An 18,924-nucleotide genomic window follows, 5' to 3' on the forward strand; every position below is an offset into this window, starting at 1 on the left:
GGTGACGGGCCATTAGCAGTTTCTTCTATAAGGAATTTGAGTTAACTTGCTTTATTTTGATTTTGTTTAAATTGTGTCAAATTCTTATAGGCCTTCCTATGCCTCATATCCTTGATGACCCTCGAGCATCAGGCTAACCTGAGTGCAGGCGGTGGACCAGGGAGTCCTTGTGGTGTTCTGATCAGACAGGCTTGCTGATTCTCATTTTTGCTTCTTTTGTTGAACCGTTTGGTGCTTTAATGCTGCCTACAACTATTAGCTGAAATATTTTGTTCAGTATTGATTCATTTAAAGCTCGGTTGATGTTGTCTCGTGTGTTGATTATTTTGTTTAATGAGCAGCTGCTGTGGTAGTTGTTTAATATAGCTGTGTTGTTGTTGTTGTTGTTATTGTTATTATTATTATTATTAATTCAGTCTCAAGTCGTGCAGTATACCTCTACAGTTTGACTCTATTCACTAGAGATTTTCTTTGCCTCAGGCTGTTTCCAGTGAAATGCAATGCTACGTGCAATACTGCTACAACATGAGCCATTGGAGCAACATTTGCAGCAAACCTGTGTAGTTACACACCAGCACAATATTTTTTTTCTTTTCATTCCCTGCTTCCTCCATCACATTTCTTCCTCCATCACTTTTTTTTTTTTTTTTTTTTTTTTTGGTGCAATATGTTTGACTCACTTCACAGCTCATATGTAGGTTCCTTGAAGCTTGCTTCCTTTACAAACACCTCTGTGTTAAACTGACTTTAAGCACTTTGCAGAAATGTTACATGTCATTCATTTATGGATAAAGTTTCAAGTTGAACCAAAGACTGAAGCCAGAGTCTTGTAACAGAGATGTGCTGACATTACTGCTTAATGTTCACTGTTCTCATTGAAAATGCAGGTGCTAGTCAGTGTCATAGTCTGCCTGCACTCCATATGCAAATTGCACTGCATCAGTTCTGATGTAGAATATGATTAGCCTTTAAAAAAAAAAAGCTTGTATACATGACAAGCCATAGACTATAAAAGTGAGATGTTTTTAAGTTTGTTTTGTTGCTGTTCTTTAAAAACACCGTAAGTGCAAACCCATGAATAAAAAGAATGTATATTAAATATTATGATTTATGTAGATATTTTTACTTAAATTTGTTAATCAGATTGGTTGTAGATTGATTTTTGACTGCATTTCTTTGCAGGTTCCACGTTAGGGTGATGTGTCTGCTGCGCCAGGCTAGTTACTTCCTTTGTTGATTTTTATCCAAATAAAATTCTGACATGAACCCTGCTGTTTTTGTATTTAAATTTTTTGAATTAACCTTTGTTTATCATTGATCTCACAAAAGGTTAACTAAAAGTCACAGACTATGACATACTGGTTATAATTCAATCAGATATGACTTTTTATACAAATTGAATTAGGATTCGGGATTACATTTTTGGACAACGAAATTGCTTAAATTAACTTTTCTAACATTTTGATTCAGCTTAGACTTTGGAAAAGGTCAATAAGAAGTGTGACCTTTAGCTAAAAAGTGTCATCTAAAACCAAAAGTACACAGCACAGACGGCTCTCTGCAGAGAGGTGCGAAATGAAAAAGTACTCTTAAGTAGTTTTGAGGCGCTTGCCATTTGCACGAGTGTTTTCATGTGATGCCACTTCTCTCCACATTGCACATGCAAAGACCTGCAAGCTCTCAAACTGCTGAACTTCTGATTGCTACAATTATTTTACAGATCAACGTGGTCATAAAGGTGATTGTGTGACTCGAACAACACAACCGCAAGTAAATATGTAAATTGGCTCTATTTCATCCACTTCAATTGGAACTGTAACAAAGTAATACTTAAGTTTGCATATAGTAATTTTATTGTAACAGCATTTTACATCCTAAAAATGCCCTATACCTAAATGATGGAACCCCCCCCCCCCATCTTTTTCTCATGGGTAATTTTCCAAGTAACTCGGCCCATTGAGTCACGTTGCCGCTGATTCTTCTGGTTAGTAATATCATATTTGGGGCCAGGAGACCAACCAGCATCTGTCTCAGCGCAACTTCATTAGAAGTGCGTGACCTCTAATGGAAACATGATTGTAATCAGCCATGGCATTTTGAGCGTGTGGACATGTCGCATTGACGAAGCACGAGCGGAACCGTGCGCGCGCTCGGCAGCCGCCGCCACCCCCTACCTCCTAAACAACCGCCATCCAGCTTCACCTGCCGGAGGGGGGGGCACATGCATTGAGGCAGCCGGCGCGAGCGCGCCTGATTCCTCTCTCTCCGTCAACGCGCGCTCTCGCGCGGAGACTGGCTTCTGGGAGCTCGGAGAGCAGACGAGCGGCAGCTGAGGAGAGAGAAAGATGGAGGTGAGGGTCGGGGAGAGACTCCTGTGCCTGGCCGTGCTGTCCAGTGTCCTCTGCATGGATTCAGTCCTCGGGAAATACGTGAGAGGCGTCGTCAACACAAAAGAGGTGAGCGTTTGTTTCCCCCCCCTCTATCTTTAATTTGTTGCCTTGCGACAATGACCCCACCGCTCGCTGACAGAAGCGAAACCGACTTGACTGCGAATCCGTTCGCAGGTGTCTCTTTGGTGGACTGTTCCGTTAGACGAGGGGCCAACAGCCGATTCACGGATCAAGTTGCCTCGCATATGTGCACGGCTCTAGTGTCAGCGTGTGAAACACACTCACCTCTATTCTGCCCTAAAATCCCGCGCCATCTACGTGCGTATCATGCGTGGCGTATGTTTTACCCTCATCACGATAGTCTTCTGTATTATTGCAGCCTCTAAAGCGGCATCACGCCAGTTCAGAGCTGGAAATAAATCCTAGGAAGTGGTTACTCTTCTTTAAGTCCCATCCGTGTGTCCGGGGTTTTGTTGCCATGCTTGGATGTAAATTAGCAGCGGCTTTTCTGTTTATGATCGGAGGACCTGTCACAGGTGTGAGTCATATGGCCCGTGGCACGCGGCGGTGGTTTGCTGTTTGTTGAACCTGGGCTTAGTACCGCCTGTTAAGGGTTTGGGGGGAAGCTGTCAGCATCGGGATCACTGTTGTCCTGACGAGATCTGCGAGTTCAAATGTTGACTCTGCAGCTGGAGCAGGTATCTCTGCGCTGCTTGGAATTTACCACCTCCTGTGTCACATCTCTGCAGGCATCCACGCGAGTTTGTTGGGATCAACTTTTACATAAATGAGCAGTAGAGTTGGGTCTACCATTTTGTTGTGAGTGAAGCAATAGCCCAATCAGAAGAAAGAAGCAACCACCTCCGACAAAGTTATTAATGGCTGTTTTGAACGTGATCGGGATACTTAGAATATCTGGTAAAAAGCGAAGGAGACAATGTGGAATCAGCTGTTAGTGTGTACATACACACAACATTGAGATTATGAAGTCAAAATGCATATGCTGCCGAAGTAGTTTCTTTTTCATCGCGGGTTTGTTTTTACTTGATAAAATAATAGTTTCAGCTTAACAGGGGCGCTCTCAGCTCTTAAAGCCTCCTGTTGCCACATTGGAGTCACTCAGTGACCAGAAGCAGGGAGGTAGGGTCCATTGTTCCACTGTGTGGCTCAGATATCTCTTTGAAAAAGGCGGTGGTGGTGTTTGGTCAGATATTTTGCTCACGTCATTGTACAGTTTTACCTCACTCGTCCCAAAAAGAAGATTTAAACAGAAACACCAGACATAATAAGCTTTGATGATTCCTCTTACCTGCTGACATGCACTGCTGGCTTGTGTGCTCTTGACTGCAGTTTAAGAGGAGTTGAGCCAAACGGTGACATTGAAGTCACCATTTTTAAATCTGCAGGATGACGATGGAGATCAGAATAGATAAATTGAACAGGAGGCACTCATCCATCCATCACGGCTGGAGAGATGCCCTTGAACACAGGCTGAATGTGCACCTGCTCCAGTGGAGCTGCACAGTGGCCAGCAATATAGGCTGCACTGGGCAACTTCCAACTGTTTGTGTGCATGTGTGTGACTGTCCAGCTGCTGAGCAGAAGGACAGCCATCTACTCTTCTAGAAAACCACAGTGAAAAAAGATTTAGTTTTTCTTTATTGCTGGCCTTGTTGTGGCAGGCTGGTAATAAAATATTATTCATGAAAAGTAAATCTCATAATTTCATGAACCACTGTAGGCTGATTTTTTTTGTTCTCACAGTTAATTATTTCATCAATCAGAAGTGGACAAAATTTCACCAAAAAGGGCAATGCCAGTGAATTTTTCTTTTTCTTGCTTAAAAATTATTAAAATAATTGCTGAAATTGTTGCTATTGGGTTACTTGTTAATTTATCAGCATGTACCTTTTTTGGTTTTATTGCAGAAGAAAAAAGAAGAAGAAATATTATGAGAATAAATAAATGAATAAAAGGAAAAAAACGAACGCTTGGTGTCTCCTAAAAAGTTGTGGTGCACTTTTTTTTTTGGTTTCGTTCTGTAGCTGGTCAGATATTAGTTGAGTGCCTAAAGAAAACAGAGCACTTTGAATGACATCCTGCAACACTGGGCTTGACATATTGATATTGCGTGTGTGCGTGTGTCTCTGTGGTTCACTCCTCATCAGTCTTGCTTGCGCATTCCTGCCCCAAGGTCATCCACTAACTTTACTCAATATCCTGCCTCTCTTAGATACAGACACACACACACTCCCATGCACACAATCATGTTGACTTCACACTCCTATCAGTCTGTCGCGCTCACATGCTCACTCATTGAATAAAATCTGCTTCGGTCCCTTGATGCGGTAGCTGTGTCAATGCCTGCAGAGGTGAAGGCTGAGTTTGTGCAGAGCTGCAAATTGATAAATGAAATTTACCTCACTGGGAGAGGGATGAGCTGTTGAAAAGTGCTGGACAGCTGGAGAAATATATGGAGAGGCACACGCCTAGTTGTCCAAAGGCAGTGGTGCGGACTTGTCAACAGCTTTCTTGGGGCTGGTCGATGTGTACAATTAGTCTAAGTGGCTCATAGTGTGTGGACGCACTGATAAAATGTCCCTACAGAGGGGTGGTGGTGCTGTTAGATTAAAGGACAGGAGAAGGACGCCATTTTTAAAACCAGTTGGGAAATTTTGAGAGGGAGAAAAAGTTTGCCCTTCTTTAGCACACAATGGCACAGGACCTCTGAGTAAGGCAGTAAATCCACCCTATGCTTCAGTCTGGGTCTCTTGTGTTAATGTCCATAGAAGCGTATGAGTTTGCAGCATACTGATATTAAAAATCAGCTGAAGCAAAGACTTTATTCAACCAAGCTATATACAGCTGAGCTGTATCTCTGTTACATTTTAGCGGCACACACCTGCCGTTGAACCGTGAAAGTTTAAGTGCCCGCCTTTAGCTTTGGTGTTTTAAGTACTAAAGCTGAGAAACGTTAAACGCTCAGAAATCTTGTATTTTGTCCTGCCATGAATGAAACGTCTGTTACTGACACCATCCAAGCAAATATTGCAATCCAGTTAGAAAAAGTGAATAAACTTGGTTAGTGAGCTGTAAAAATGACTTCTTTGTATTTTTCCCCAGGATGCTGGGAGTTGGTTTTAGAATGGGGCGAGGAAGCCCATTGAGCAGAGGTGTGCTGATAAATATCGTTGCTAATGTTTCCAATTGTTTAGCACCATTATGCAGACTTTTAAAACAGCTGGAACTTTTCATTGTTTGACTTACAGACAGAACAGATAATTATAGATTTCAGTTTATTAAGGGTCATTTAATTGCAGTTAATCAAAGTAAATTTGTCTACAGCAGTTGTTAAGTAGCTAAAAAACACTGTAAATTGATTTGTAGAGAAGTGTTGTTATTGAAGGAAAAGAAATGGAGCAGTTTCTGGGTCAAACTTGCTTGATTAGAAACTTTTTGAGTATTTAACTGCAATTTAAAAGCAGTGGACTCTTTCAAATTACAGTTTTGGTATTGATAAATCAGTAAATTAATCATTTAGTCCTAGTTTTCTGCCAACTATTGGGCATTAAAAGGGAGGTGGGCTTGAGGATTCAGTGCTGAATACAGATATTAAATAAAAATGTCCATGAGCAGGTTTAAATGTTTGTGTTCTTCACAGTTAATTAAAATTTGTGGTTTTATAAAGAAAGGTCTTCAAACGGTTGCCTTTTAAAAATCAACAAATGGCCTTGAAACTTCTGTTTCTAAATGAAAAATCTAACACCACGTTCAGCAGCATACTGCTGCCCACCGGGCCTTTCCCCGTCCTAAAAATCAGCACCTCACATCACATAACACTGACATATGTCTGGGTTGATAAAAGCAGCAGATCTGAAATGAGGGATTTTGCCAGGAGTTCTTGGTTTAATAGGATCATGAAGAAGCCTCATATGTGATGTCTTACTTTAATTAATGCCGTGTCTTATCTTAAAACATGCCAGTTTTGAACTCTTGAAATTCACCCAGCAAGACTTTTAAGAGTCACTTAAAAGTCCTTTAGCTTGACTTTGAAGTAAGTTTTGGGAACCCTGTGTGGATAGTATTATCTAGTCCACAACTCAATCAGTTTTCCTTTATCTCTTTTTAATGAGGACATTGTGATCAGATACAGGTGCCGTATGTGTGTAAGTAGGTGTGGCGAGTGGGCGTTTCATGTGCTCATAAGCTGGGTTTGACATGTATGTGTATTTTTATGTCTGCAAACCCAGCGTGTGCTCACTGAACCCCCCCCCCCCCCCCCCCCAAAAAAAGACAAAAAAGAGAGCTGAGTGTGTTTGCATGTGTGCCTGTGCGTGAGTGTGTTTAATGCATTGCAGCATTGTGTAACCCTGACTAATGAATCATTGAGAAGCCCAGCGGGCCAGGGGTGACTTGACTAGCTGATTGGTAATTAATTGTTAATGAGGCTTAGCAAGCAAACAGGGTTTTTGGTGAGAAAGAGAAAAAAGATAGAAAGCTACTGAGATGAAAGGACAAAGTGTGAGGGAGGGGGAAAGAAAGGAGGAAAGAATAAGACTGCGAGAGGCTGAATTGACCAGATACTGCATCAAGGCATCGCACTTGATTAATGGGCGTACATACACACATGTACAAGTGCAACAATGCACACACACTCTGGAAGGTGGTTGAGTGACTCTGCATCACAATGCAGCGGCCTTGGGGAAATAGGAAGACTAAAAGGGGATTAAGGTAGACACCTCATCCACTGTTGCTGTTCTCCCAGGCTCATTGTCTTTTCTGGACTTCACTCACACACACACATACACACACACACACACACACACACAAACACACACACACTAGTGGGAACGTAGTTGTTAACGTTTGTGGAATTGCTCAACACCTGTGTTGAACTATCTTTGCATCCATCCAACAGTATACAAGCTTGCTGATGTTGTCATGACTCAGTTAGACTCTGTTAGCTGCTTGATTTAAAGCATCCACTGTGGAATTGCAGTGCTGGGAAAGTTAAGTAGGAAACATAGCTGCATTTAAAAAATTATAAATAAATTGCTAAATAAATAAATGAATACTGCACTATTCACAGAAAAATGTCATCCTTGACTCTGCATGTCAGTCAGACCCCTGCCTTCTAGAAACTTTGGGGTATTGGACATAACATGATTAATAAGTCAGGCAACTTCACTGGTAATGTTTTAATAGATGTAATGAATCAGTACTAATAATGAGTACAACTGGAACCTAATATGTGCTAGTTACCGGTGAGCTTACTGTCCAACTTCCCAGAATCATCCTGAGACCTAAATCTGTCCCTAAAACACATCACCTCAGCACTGTGGGCTTTTCATAAGAACAAATTACAAGCAATGTAATATTTTTGTTGATAGCACATCTAGTTTGTTTTAAATATGGGTGGTCAGCAGGGGTTCAGTAATGTATAGTAATAATCCCCCAGATTTATAGTTTTATTAGTAAACGACACAGAAATGACAATTTGCATGTAACTTAACTACTGAAATCTAAAAGCACACATGGGTAGTTGATCTGCTAGCAAGCTACTGAAAAATGTAGTTAAACTGGTTTAACTACATTCATTGTATCACATGCTGTTTAACTCTGTAGCAGCAGCAAAATATATTTTTCTTCATTTATTAATCCTGCTCATCAAATCATTGACTGATCACTTGATCAACAAGGTTGAAGGTTGTAATTATATACAGTCACCAGTCTGAAATCACTGTTTGGTGTTTTAGCCTGAAAAGTGACCAAAGCTACTCCAGTAATTAGAATAATTACCTGCTATACCAATAATATTTATTCTTTTGCGTTCAATGCTGGAGCCACATTTTCTGCTTCAGCGTGATGATATCATATACACAAGGGCAGGTCCATAGAAAGGGCTCTCTGAGTGTGTTGAGGAAATACTTGACTGGTGTGCACAGAATGCTCAGACCCATCAAACACCTTTCGGGATGAAGTGGATTGCCAATTGCAAGCCGGGCCTTATCGCTGACATCAGTGCCTGACCTCAGTAATGCTACTGCGGCAGAAAAGAACCAAATCCCTGCAGCCAGGTTCAGAAAACTTGAGTAAAGACTTTCTACAATAATATTGACTTTTATAGTGATATTCTTATGTCTATGGCTTAGGAATATTTGTTCTCAAACACATATAGATGTGATGACTGGATGTCAACGGGCTTTGTTCAGCAGTTCACATAATTTTGACTATGTACTGTGTTTTATTTTGTGTTTGGCTCCACTACTTTGTTGTTTCCCACACATAGACTTGGGGGAACCATCCAGGTCTATTAACAGTTGCCCAATGAAGGCAAATTAGCCTTTTTTCTTTTATCTATCCAAAATAATAACATAATCAAGCTCATTTGCTCTTACTGTGAAAGTTCAGTTGCAGGAAATCAGCTAGTCCTGTCTCCTGTTTCAGGTTGCTGTTACGGCAGTCCTTCAAGTCGCTCAGCTTGCTTGTCTCTCGATCATACACTCCTACTCCTACGTTACCTTCTTGGAATGCAGCTGGTAACTCTGGTCCCGTTTCGCACTGGAGATTTGCTGTAAGCTGAAGGGTGACTCTCACCAGAACGTGTAGCAGGTGGAGAGCTGAGGCTCAACGAAGCTGCAGAGCAGAACAAGGACTGCCATCAGTACCTGGGGTTCAAGACAGTGGAATTTGAGTCTGTTCAGGGGTCTTGGACATTAGTATGCACCCACTGCAGTCTAATTATGTGGAAAACACTGAAGTCTTTTAAGTCTATTAAGCATTTAATGGCAGTATGCATGACCAGTAGATACTGGGTCACTCATTGATGGTTTAGTTGATGCAATGCTTAAATTTGAGATGAGAAATTTTCAGTAGGATCTTGATAACTGGAAATTCATCAACTCTGTTTTTATTCTCGAGTCTTTTAGATTCATTTTTTTGTCACTTCATTAATCAGTAATTCACTTATTTGAACTTGATCCAGAAATTAGTGTGTGAAATTCCTGACTGTCCTCTTCGGTGTGAGAAGCTTATAGAGTTGGCAAGTAAGTTGAACTTAAATCCGCATTGAACCTCATTGTTTGGACTTGTATTCTACTCCCGGGTACCTGTGCAGGAAATTGAAGGACAAGTACACAGCAAAAACACAAAACAAGGATTGTGTGTTGCTTAATGTTTCTATGGCAGCTGCAAATGAAGGTATGCTGTGGTTGCTATGGCACTAATGGGGGAGGAGAGAGGTTTGTGTGTGCATTAAGTGATCTTTATCGAAGGGTAGGCATGTGTCACGTTGGCCATGGCATGCTGTAAAGTGTGTGATGGATGCATTCGAGCAATTCTGTGTGTGTTCGTGTAACAAAAGGGTCTTTCACAGTCCTGGCCTGTGGTGAGTTAAATTACACCCCCCACTATCTCAATAACCCAACTGGACCACCCCTCTCTCCTCTCTCCAGGGATTCATCTCTGGGTCAGTGTTTTCCTCTCCTGCCCTGGTTGTCATGGTTACTGCCTTAAGCGTCACCCAGGACGACGCACGGAGGTGGACTTGAGTCCCGGGCTTCACTGACTTTTGGAGTTTGCCATGAATTATAACCCAGAGGCTCCAGGGGCTGAAGCTGGCTGGCAGTAGCTGAAATATGGCTGCAGTTTTGTTTTGCTGTGATATATGGAGGCGGCGGCGCTAGCCATGCTACGCTGCTCTGGATGCACTTTATTTCTCAGCACAGAAATCACCGTGCTTGTTTATGTAGGGAGAAGGCAGGGCAGAGGTAATTACAGTATAATGGTGCATGGGGAGTTTTCTTGGTTGGTTGGAGATCAAGAGTTCATAACAACTAACCTCAAGGCTTGTTTTAATAAGAAAGAGGCAAACTGTGGTCTTTGGAGAGGTTGAAACGTGCAACAGGATGATACGCACACTGTGCAAGAAAATGTGCTCATGTTTTGGATCAGTGTGTTTTTAACATTTGAGGAGCACAATTGATTTTAAGGATAGTAAATATTAAGCACAACTCTGAGATCAGCGTGAAGTTTGGACACACTAACCGACTTGTATAGGTGCTGGTACTGCACAATAATAAAATATTTTATCCACATTTCAGGGGCTATATCTGATTTTCTGCACAGCATGTTATAGTTTAAATGAGCTTTTACCAGTGAAGCTAAATTAGTTAATTCAGTTATCATCTTATATGTTATATGCATGTGCCTGTTCCATTGTCATAGCCTCAATAGTAATCAGCAATCTTAGGTTAGTAAATAACTTAAAAGCCTCATATGTGGCCACACCAAGTCAAGCCGAACCAAAATTTCGAGTACAGAATAGAGTAAAATAGCCTCTACGTCCTCTGATTTGTTGTCAGATAGTATTGTCAAAGAAAAGCACTTTTGATAGACCATATGCAGCATATGGACGCAGCATGATACCTGCAATTTTTTAGTAGTGTTTCTACTTCAGTAGCATTTACCTACTCTGTATTGTCTTATCAGTGAATTTTGTACAATTCGGCGAACTGTCTTGCTGACGTGAATCGGCTAATATTAGCCAGCTTCTGTTGACAGATTACACACTCGGGCTGAGACCTGTTCACAGACCAGTGAAAGCAAAAGATAGATAGCTTCTGCTGTTAAGTCACAGCTTTTTTTTCTCTTTTGTTTAGGTGGTGGACATCTGCACTGGTGGTTAGTTGCAATTGCTCTACGTGCGAGTGATTTATTTATATTTTTTCCCCTCACGGGATTTACTATCCTTCTCGCTTTCAATCAAACATTCATTGTGTCACGCTGTCATGATTTCCACCATCTGGCAGCTGCACGAAGGGACTGGAGTTCCTTTTGACAGTTTAAAAATGTATTTTTAGGAGAAATGAATGTGTACAAACCACTGATACAGTAGACTAATGATTAATTCATACCTTTTGTGCAGTTGCATCTTGCAATAATAATGAATAGTTGTAAAAAGGTTGGTAGGGCTTCTTGACTGAAACTTTTGTTTGGTAAAAGCCAAATAAAATGAGTTTTCAAGTTTATCATCAGTTCAAGTCTTAATTAGGAAATCAGAACAAATTGTAATTTTATAGCAAAATTCTTGAATGGTTAAATTTTTTTAGAACAAATTAAAGTGCAGATTTCTTCATTGTAACTTACTGTAAACCTTTAGTGCAGCTTTTAGGATGTGATGATCAGCATGTGCTTATGTGCGTATTGGTATCTCATGATAAAGTTTTGTGGGAGTTTGCGAAAGGCTTTTGGAGCCTCGTTTCTTCGACATATGTGACAGTGTATTTCTTTTATATGTTTCTTGTCAATTAAATAGACCAGCAGCATCTCTCCTTAGGTGACAACCTCAGAGAATATCTGGGATTGTGACATTTATAATGCAACACCTGCTGTCAAGGTTACCATATGCATCTTATATAGCTTGTAGAACCACTTTTAACAGGAATATTTTAAAGCAACCATTTTCTGTATGACTTGATAAGTCTCCCATCATTGTTGAGGAATTATGGCTCACTCTTCTTTATAAGGTTGTTTATTGAGTTCATTGATTTTTGGGCATTTGTTTATGCACAGCTCTCTTAAGGTCCCCCTCATCATGAAAATCTGAACTTTGTCTAGAAAACACCTTTTTAATTATTTTGTTTTTCAGCAGATTTGCTGCTGTGTTTGGGGCCAATGTCCTCTTGCATGACCTAATTGTGGTCAAGCTCCAGCTTGGCTCTAGAATACTTAAGCACACAGAAGAGTTCATGTTTAACTCAATGACTGCAAGGAACCCAGGGTCTGTGGCTGCACAGTAAGCTCATACATAACCTCTCCACCATTGTGCTTGACAGTTGGTGTGAGGTGCAATATGAGCAAACATCTCCACTTTGGTCTCATCTCACCAAAGACATTGTTCCATAAGTCTCATGCTTTGTTCAGATGCAACTTCACACACTTAAGCTGTGCTGCAAGGTACTTTTTTAGAGAGAAGATGACTTCTGCAGGCAAAACAGGCCATTCTTGTTCAGTCTTCTGAGGCCTGTAGAGTCTGAGATGTAGAACTTGGGTTTTTTGCAGTTTCCTTAAGCATTGCATCGTCTGATCTTTGGGTGGGTTTGCTGGGACATCCACTCCTGGGAAGAATGATGTTTTCCACTAATGAATCATCATTCTCACTGTAGGTGGAATTCAGATTGTTTGGAAATGACCTTATAACGCTTCTTAGATTTATGTGCGGCAACAATTACTTCTTTAAGACTGCTGATGACTTTCCTCTTTAGCATTTTGTTAACACACGCTTGAATACTCCAGACCAAAACATCTGCATTTATAGAGGTGGTCACACTTACTGATGATCAGTTAATTAAGTGCATTTGATTAGCAGCGCCTGGCTGCTCCTTGTAAATTGCAGCATGTAAATTGTTCTAATCTTTAAGATAACAGTCTTGCTTCATTTGACGTCATCTGTGGATCAGCATTATTTATTAACCTTTATTTAACCAGGAAAAGTCCCATTGAGATTAAAAACCTCTTTTGCAAAGCATTAAAGCTTTTTCGTATTGTTTTTTTTGTCACAAATACAACAGAAGCTAAACTGGAAATTGTTTTAGTGCTGGAAGTAAATACTGTAATTGTAGGTAAGTACAGCTCAGTGCTTGTAACAAAAATGTGTTGTATTGTATGTAGTTTGATTTCAAAAATGAAAATTGTAAAAAGAAAATGAGGAGCTGCTTTTGGCTGCTCATTATTTCTCATGGGGTTACTCTGTTAGATGGATCTGTATGTTTGATTTCCCATTTTTATACTGGATGCTTTTCCTGATTCAAGCCTCCTCTTTATCTGGACTCGGGACAGGGGTTAAGTCTCCTGCTGGTCTCGAGCCAGGGGTCCTAGTGTGCAAGTTGAATTTGTTAACTGCTACGTATAAATCAAAATTCACAATGTTTCTTGCCTCAATGATTTATTTATTTACATTTCAAATGCATTGTTTAAACAGCTTTGTATTGTGTAAGTATCAAAATTAATCTAATACCAGCAGTGTGCAAACCTTTAAAAATGACATCCAGCACTAGATGTAAGCCAGAAATACTTTGACTTTGTCAGAAACGCCCAGCCTGTACCCTAAATTTAATCAGCTACTTTTGTAAACTGCAGAGGCCATTGTCTGTCATTTTGCTAGCCAAGCACTTAAGATATTGTTAATCACAGGCGACACCCTAGTGACTGTGAGGCTTTTACCACAAACCTGCAGTATTTCAAATATAAATCCAGCCTCAGTCTTTCCCCTAATGCCATTTGTACAAATGAGACTTCTACCATTTGGTGTATTAATTTTACAAGATTAGCTGTTACAACTTCTTAAGGATTTGATGTCTCATTTTAGTTTTAAAGCAGTTCATTCATTCTGGCTGCCTCAGTAGGGCCTACTCGCACTGGGCAGTCATCCAGACGGGGAAGCGTGTGTAAACAACATATAAGTGATGTGGTGTTAGTGCTGTGTTCAGCACTATGATCCATATCTACAGTGTGTGTCTACCCACAGCTGTATAGAACAATTTATAGAGAGATCACCAGTGACTGATCCACCATCCTCACGCTGCTGCAAGTACCTTATGTAAGCTCAGTGAAGTACACCATCAGCACTGTTATCTGGTCTCATGCTGCTAAGTTTATGGATGAATAATATTAAGAAGAAATACTTTTTTCTTCCTCTCCACCTCTTTCTTATTAATGTGCTCAGCAGCCCCCTAATGCCCTTTCTGCTTACCCTTTCTAGAAGTTTATGCTCTTGGCACTAGCTCTTTCATTTATACTTTTCTTTTTGTTCTTATTCCGTCAACTTCTTGGTTTTTCACTGCTTTTCTGCTTTCTTTTTTTTCTTTTAATGCTTCTTAACTCTTCCCTGCTGTTATAACTCGCTTTCCCGGTGTTTTCTCTTACTTGTCTTTATAGCTCCATTTATGTCCTCACCATCTCTTATTTTCTTTCTTCTCTTCCCTCCGGCTCCCCTTCCTTTTATATCTTTAACTTCCATATGTCTCCTTCCCCGCAGTCTCTCTGTTCTTTAGCCGAGCTGGTGCTGTAGCTTTCAGGCAAGTTAATGTCTGGCTGCTGGTTGGTCTGTTTACTGATATATCCAAGTAATTATTGGATAAGCTTTTAAATACATTTTGGATGCAATATCAGCATTACCCAGAGAATGTACGCAATTAAAAGTTTTTTGTTTTTTAACTTGTGCAACATCTAAATGTCTAATCTATTCTCCAACTTTACCTAAAGAAAAAACTCAACCATTGGAGTTGACTTTATCAGTCCTTGTGGAGGAATTTTGTGGGTTGTGGGGATTCATTTATGCACATCTCTCTAAGGTCATGCCGCAGCAGTTTTATGCAGTTTAGGTCTGGACTTTAACTGGGTCATTGCAACACCTTGATTCTTTTCTTTCTCAGACATCCTGCTGTGGATTTGTTGCTGTGCTTGGGCTCATTGTCCTATTTCATAACCCACTTTCAGCCAAATTTTAGCTATCAGACAGATGGCCTGACATTTGACTCTAGAATACTTTGGTATTTCATGGATGACTCAGTGACTGCAAGGTGCCCAGGTCCTGTGGCTGCACAGTAAGCCCAAATCATCACCTCCACCACTGTGTTTGACAGTTAGTATGAGGTGTTTGTGCTGATATGCTGTGGCGCTGTGCATCTCCACTTTAGTCTCTGCATTTTTTTTTCTTTTTAGAGAGAAAAGGCTTTTTCCTCACCTTTTTGAATTTTCATAACTTGCTTTAGATTAATCTAATGAACAAGTAAGAATTTTAATTTATCTAATACTTTTGAAATAAGCCTTAGTATTTAGTGATAATTAGCTTATAGCTGGCATATAAAGATAATATGATGGGGACCATAATTTGCTAGACAAGCTCCATGTTGTATTGTGAAACAGTTGAAACTACTGATTGAATTTATGAACTCCATGGAAAAATGTTAACTGAGGTCATAGCTCAAAATGTTTCTCTGACAAGTTTAAGGCACTTCCACAGGCTTCAATCTTTAGACCTGGAAGCCTCCAAAATGGCCTCATCACTGCAGCCAACACTTTTCTAAGGTGCAGCTTTTATTTTGAAAGCAAACGGTCTCCTTTTCTGGTTTGTGTTACACTTATCAAACTTTCTTCACTGCTGCGATTGTAGTTGGACAGTTCTTATGGATGAGGTTGCGTGCTCCATGCAAACTACGAATGAGGTTTTTACCAACCGGTTGGGGAAAACACATTTATTTCCTCACAAACGTTGGTTGCCAGATGGTTGCAGACTGGTGTCTTGGCCCATGTGTGTGACTTGAGGCTTATTAACTTGATCCTATAGTGTCACAAATCCAAAATAGTGGACAATCTAAGATTGCATGGTTAGTGGTCTTTTAACTACAAAACTTCAATACAGTCTGATATTGACAGCAGCGTGAGGCAAATGCTTAGAGAACTGCTGTGATGGCTGAAAAAATGAATAGTAGCATGCTGGTAAAAGTTTCATTTTACCTTGATTATATCAATTTTTTAATTTATTTTACATTTTAGCTTCTTTCTTTTCTTGATTACAGGACTGGGTTTTCCTTACACGCTTCTGCTTTCTTACCGAGTTTGGGCGGTTGGATTTCCGATTTCGCTACCCAAAGGTAGGATGCCTCATGTTAAGTTTAATGTGTGTCTGTTACACATTACTTTTGCGTTCATCATCTGCTCTGTCTTCACAATTTTTTTTAATTGTTTAGTGTTTTCCTCTCGGCTAATTCTGTCTTTTTTCTCACCTAATAAAAACTGATACCACTGCTCTTTTCCTTCTCTCCTCCTTCCTCTGGCTGTTCCTGCTCTATCTGCTTCATCCCTTTGTTAATGCCCTAAAAAAAAAGAAAAAGGAGGAGTCCTTTTTTCCCTTTAGAGTGTTTTGTACATCCACTCCATCCTTTCTTTCCCTTGCGTTGCTTTACTGCTTTTGCCCGCAGACTTTGGAAACAATTTTGTCAAATAAATCTCATATTGTCTCACTGCCTCCTCTCTGATATCCACAAACCAGCGCAATCTCTTTCTCATTCTCCTTTTCTCTCTCTGTCTCCTCTTTGCAGTCTCGTTGCTGTCAGAACATATTGCTCTACTTTGATGACAGTTCTCAGTGGCCAGCTGTGTACAAGAGGCCTGAAAAGGTGAGACATCGACACCCTCAGCATCATGTCCCTGACAAGCTATTATCAAAGGAAAGTGCTGCTCCATTTGCTTATTCACATGTCATCGCTGGTGCTAATTTTCACATTTAAACCTTTGGATCACACGTTTCTCGCTCTGCTCCGAATAAAGAAAAGTTGTCCTTAAAAGCTGACAGTCTGGGGGGAAAAGGAGGGGTTTTTTTTTTTTTTTTAGGTTTTTTTTACTATCTTTTTACTATTTACTATCAGGCAATTGTGTATTATTGATGATACTTGCAGTGATCAAGTATGGTACAATCCAAAGTTGTGAACACAAAGCAAGACACTAGGGAGCCCCGTGTGAACCGAAATGACAGAATAAGCTTCCTTCATAATTGTCTACTTACTAAAAGTAATACGGTAACACAAAATTAAAGGCTGGTTCAAGAACATTTTTTGTTGTTCCCATGCTTTTCCCTAACATATTGGATTACAGTGCATACTCATGAGCTTAATTTGATCACATTTATATCAGTTTTGGTGAGCAACATAACCTTGTCTTTATACGAGGAAACTGATCAAAGGCTCGGGCTCTATCTTTAAATGGTCTGTAAATCCTTTGCACTGACTGAATAGACTTTTAGCTTCAAATACCCTCAAAGCAAACAGCCTGCACTTCATTAGTGTATTAATGCAGTTTGTTTAATCCAATATACTTGAGAGAAAAGGCAAAACAATAGAACAATTTATGTATGTGCACATATCAACCCACATTTAGTAAAACTCATATATATATATATATATATATATATATATATATATATATATATATATATATATATATATATATATATATATATATATATATATATATATATATCTTATCCAATGTTGATTGGTTGTTTACAATACAATGACTAAAGATTGCATAAAAATGCTGAGCCATTGAAACAATGCTTTTTTTTTATTATTATTATTATTATTTTTTTTTTTTTTTTTTAGACCACCCAATGTGAGGTTTATGCCATAGCTGACCTAAGTTAACAGTATTGTATTGGTAATTACTTAAATCTCTTTTTGATGTTTGTTGTAATGGTTAATCCACCAATATGCAGAAGCTCTCTAATTGAGAAGATTACATTAAATGACTTTTAATGCTAAAATATAATTATTACTATCCACTTTTTCAAATCTACTGTTAATTAATTAATACTTGATTAGTTTCTGACTTCTCAGAAAAGACCAGCGTGCCGGCTCAAATTTTATTTGCCTAATAAATAACAATATAATTTTCAGTTTCAAAGAACTTTTTGACTCATTTCTAAATATTAATATTTTATTTTTTGTGACGAGTAGTCTAATAATTGGTCTAATAATTTTGGACTGTATCCATGTGATGTTATAAGATATACTGTATCGAGATCTATATATCTTAACACATGACATGTTTATTGGTTGATTATACGATAATAACTAAACATTGCACAAAAATCTGGAGGGAATAGGGAACTTTTAAATATTTTGGTTCGTGTTAAACAGAAATACTCTATTTATTGAAATGCAGCGTTTTGCACTGTTTTCCAACTGAGATCTGGGGAAACATTTCCAAAAAGAGGATGGAGCTGGCATGTCACAGAGAACCCAGTAATGAGATGTGTTGGTGTGTGTGTAAGGAGGGTGTAAGGAGGGTGGAAAGGATCTGGTCAGAACAGTATGCTGTGCAGTGATGTTCTGATGCTGATGTGGAAATGAAAAACAGAATTACATTCAGGATGATAAATTCTTCATTCCTGCACGTAATGAAGTCTCAAAAAGAACTTTTCCTTGTCATGTTCAGTTCTTGTAATTTAAACACAGAGTCTTGATGTTAAACTAGGGCTGTGCGATATGCCCAAAATCTCATATCCTGATATAAGAATTCTATCGTCCGATAACGATATAAATCACAAAAATGGAACATTTTCTGTAAATTCTGTGAATCTCGGGCAGCTCGTCTTGCGGGAAGTGTTTCCAGCTGCGTGTCATGTAGCTGATACAAACGATACATTTTTAGACATAAGTTGTAAAGGCCGCCGTTTCTTTGTGAGTATTTATTACACAGCGTGCTGCCGGGAAAAGCCTGTTCTAACGTTTGAGTCTAAGGTTTATTTTTTAGCACCTGGCGGCTCTTTTTTAATTCTCATCCGTAAATAATCTGCTCTTTCACGTGATTCAGTTTATTTTGAAAAGTCTCAACAGGATCTTGAGCTTTATTGTGAAAAGTTTATGTGGAACATAAACAAGCGGACCCGCGATGGTGACACCGTCGCTGTTGCTAACGACAACGCATAAAAACAGGCGTTTGTCCGTCTTTAGTGTGGTTATATAAAATATAA

At 39.5% G+C, this 18,924-nt stretch overlaps 1 protein-coding gene across 1 annotated transcript in view; it reads left to right on the plus strand.

The window, feature by feature from the left end:
• Positions 1–2,220: 2,220 nt before the first annotated feature.
• Positions 2,221–18,924, plus strand: part of tmem145 (transmembrane protein 145) — a 40,764-nt gene continuing 24,060 nt past the window's right edge. The window contains exons 1-3 of the mRNA XM_085471797.1: positions 2,221–2,456; positions 15,971–16,045; positions 16,493–16,570. Of these exons, the coding sequence (XP_085327923.1) occupies positions 2,346–2,456; positions 15,971–16,045; positions 16,493–16,570 (264 nt within the window). The 5' untranslated portion in view covers positions 2,221–2,345. The remainder of the gene's footprint in view (positions 2,457–15,970; positions 16,046–16,492; positions 16,571–18,924) is intronic.

This window comes from Copadichromis virginalis, linkage group LG11, assembly GCF_057382275.1.
Source record: "Copadichromis virginalis isolate Kocher_CV1m ecotype Utaka linkage group LG11, C_Virginalis_male_GT1.1, whole genome shotgun sequence".
Classification (NCBI taxonomy): Eukaryota; Metazoa; Chordata; class Actinopteri; order Cichliformes; family Cichlidae; genus Copadichromis; species Copadichromis virginalis.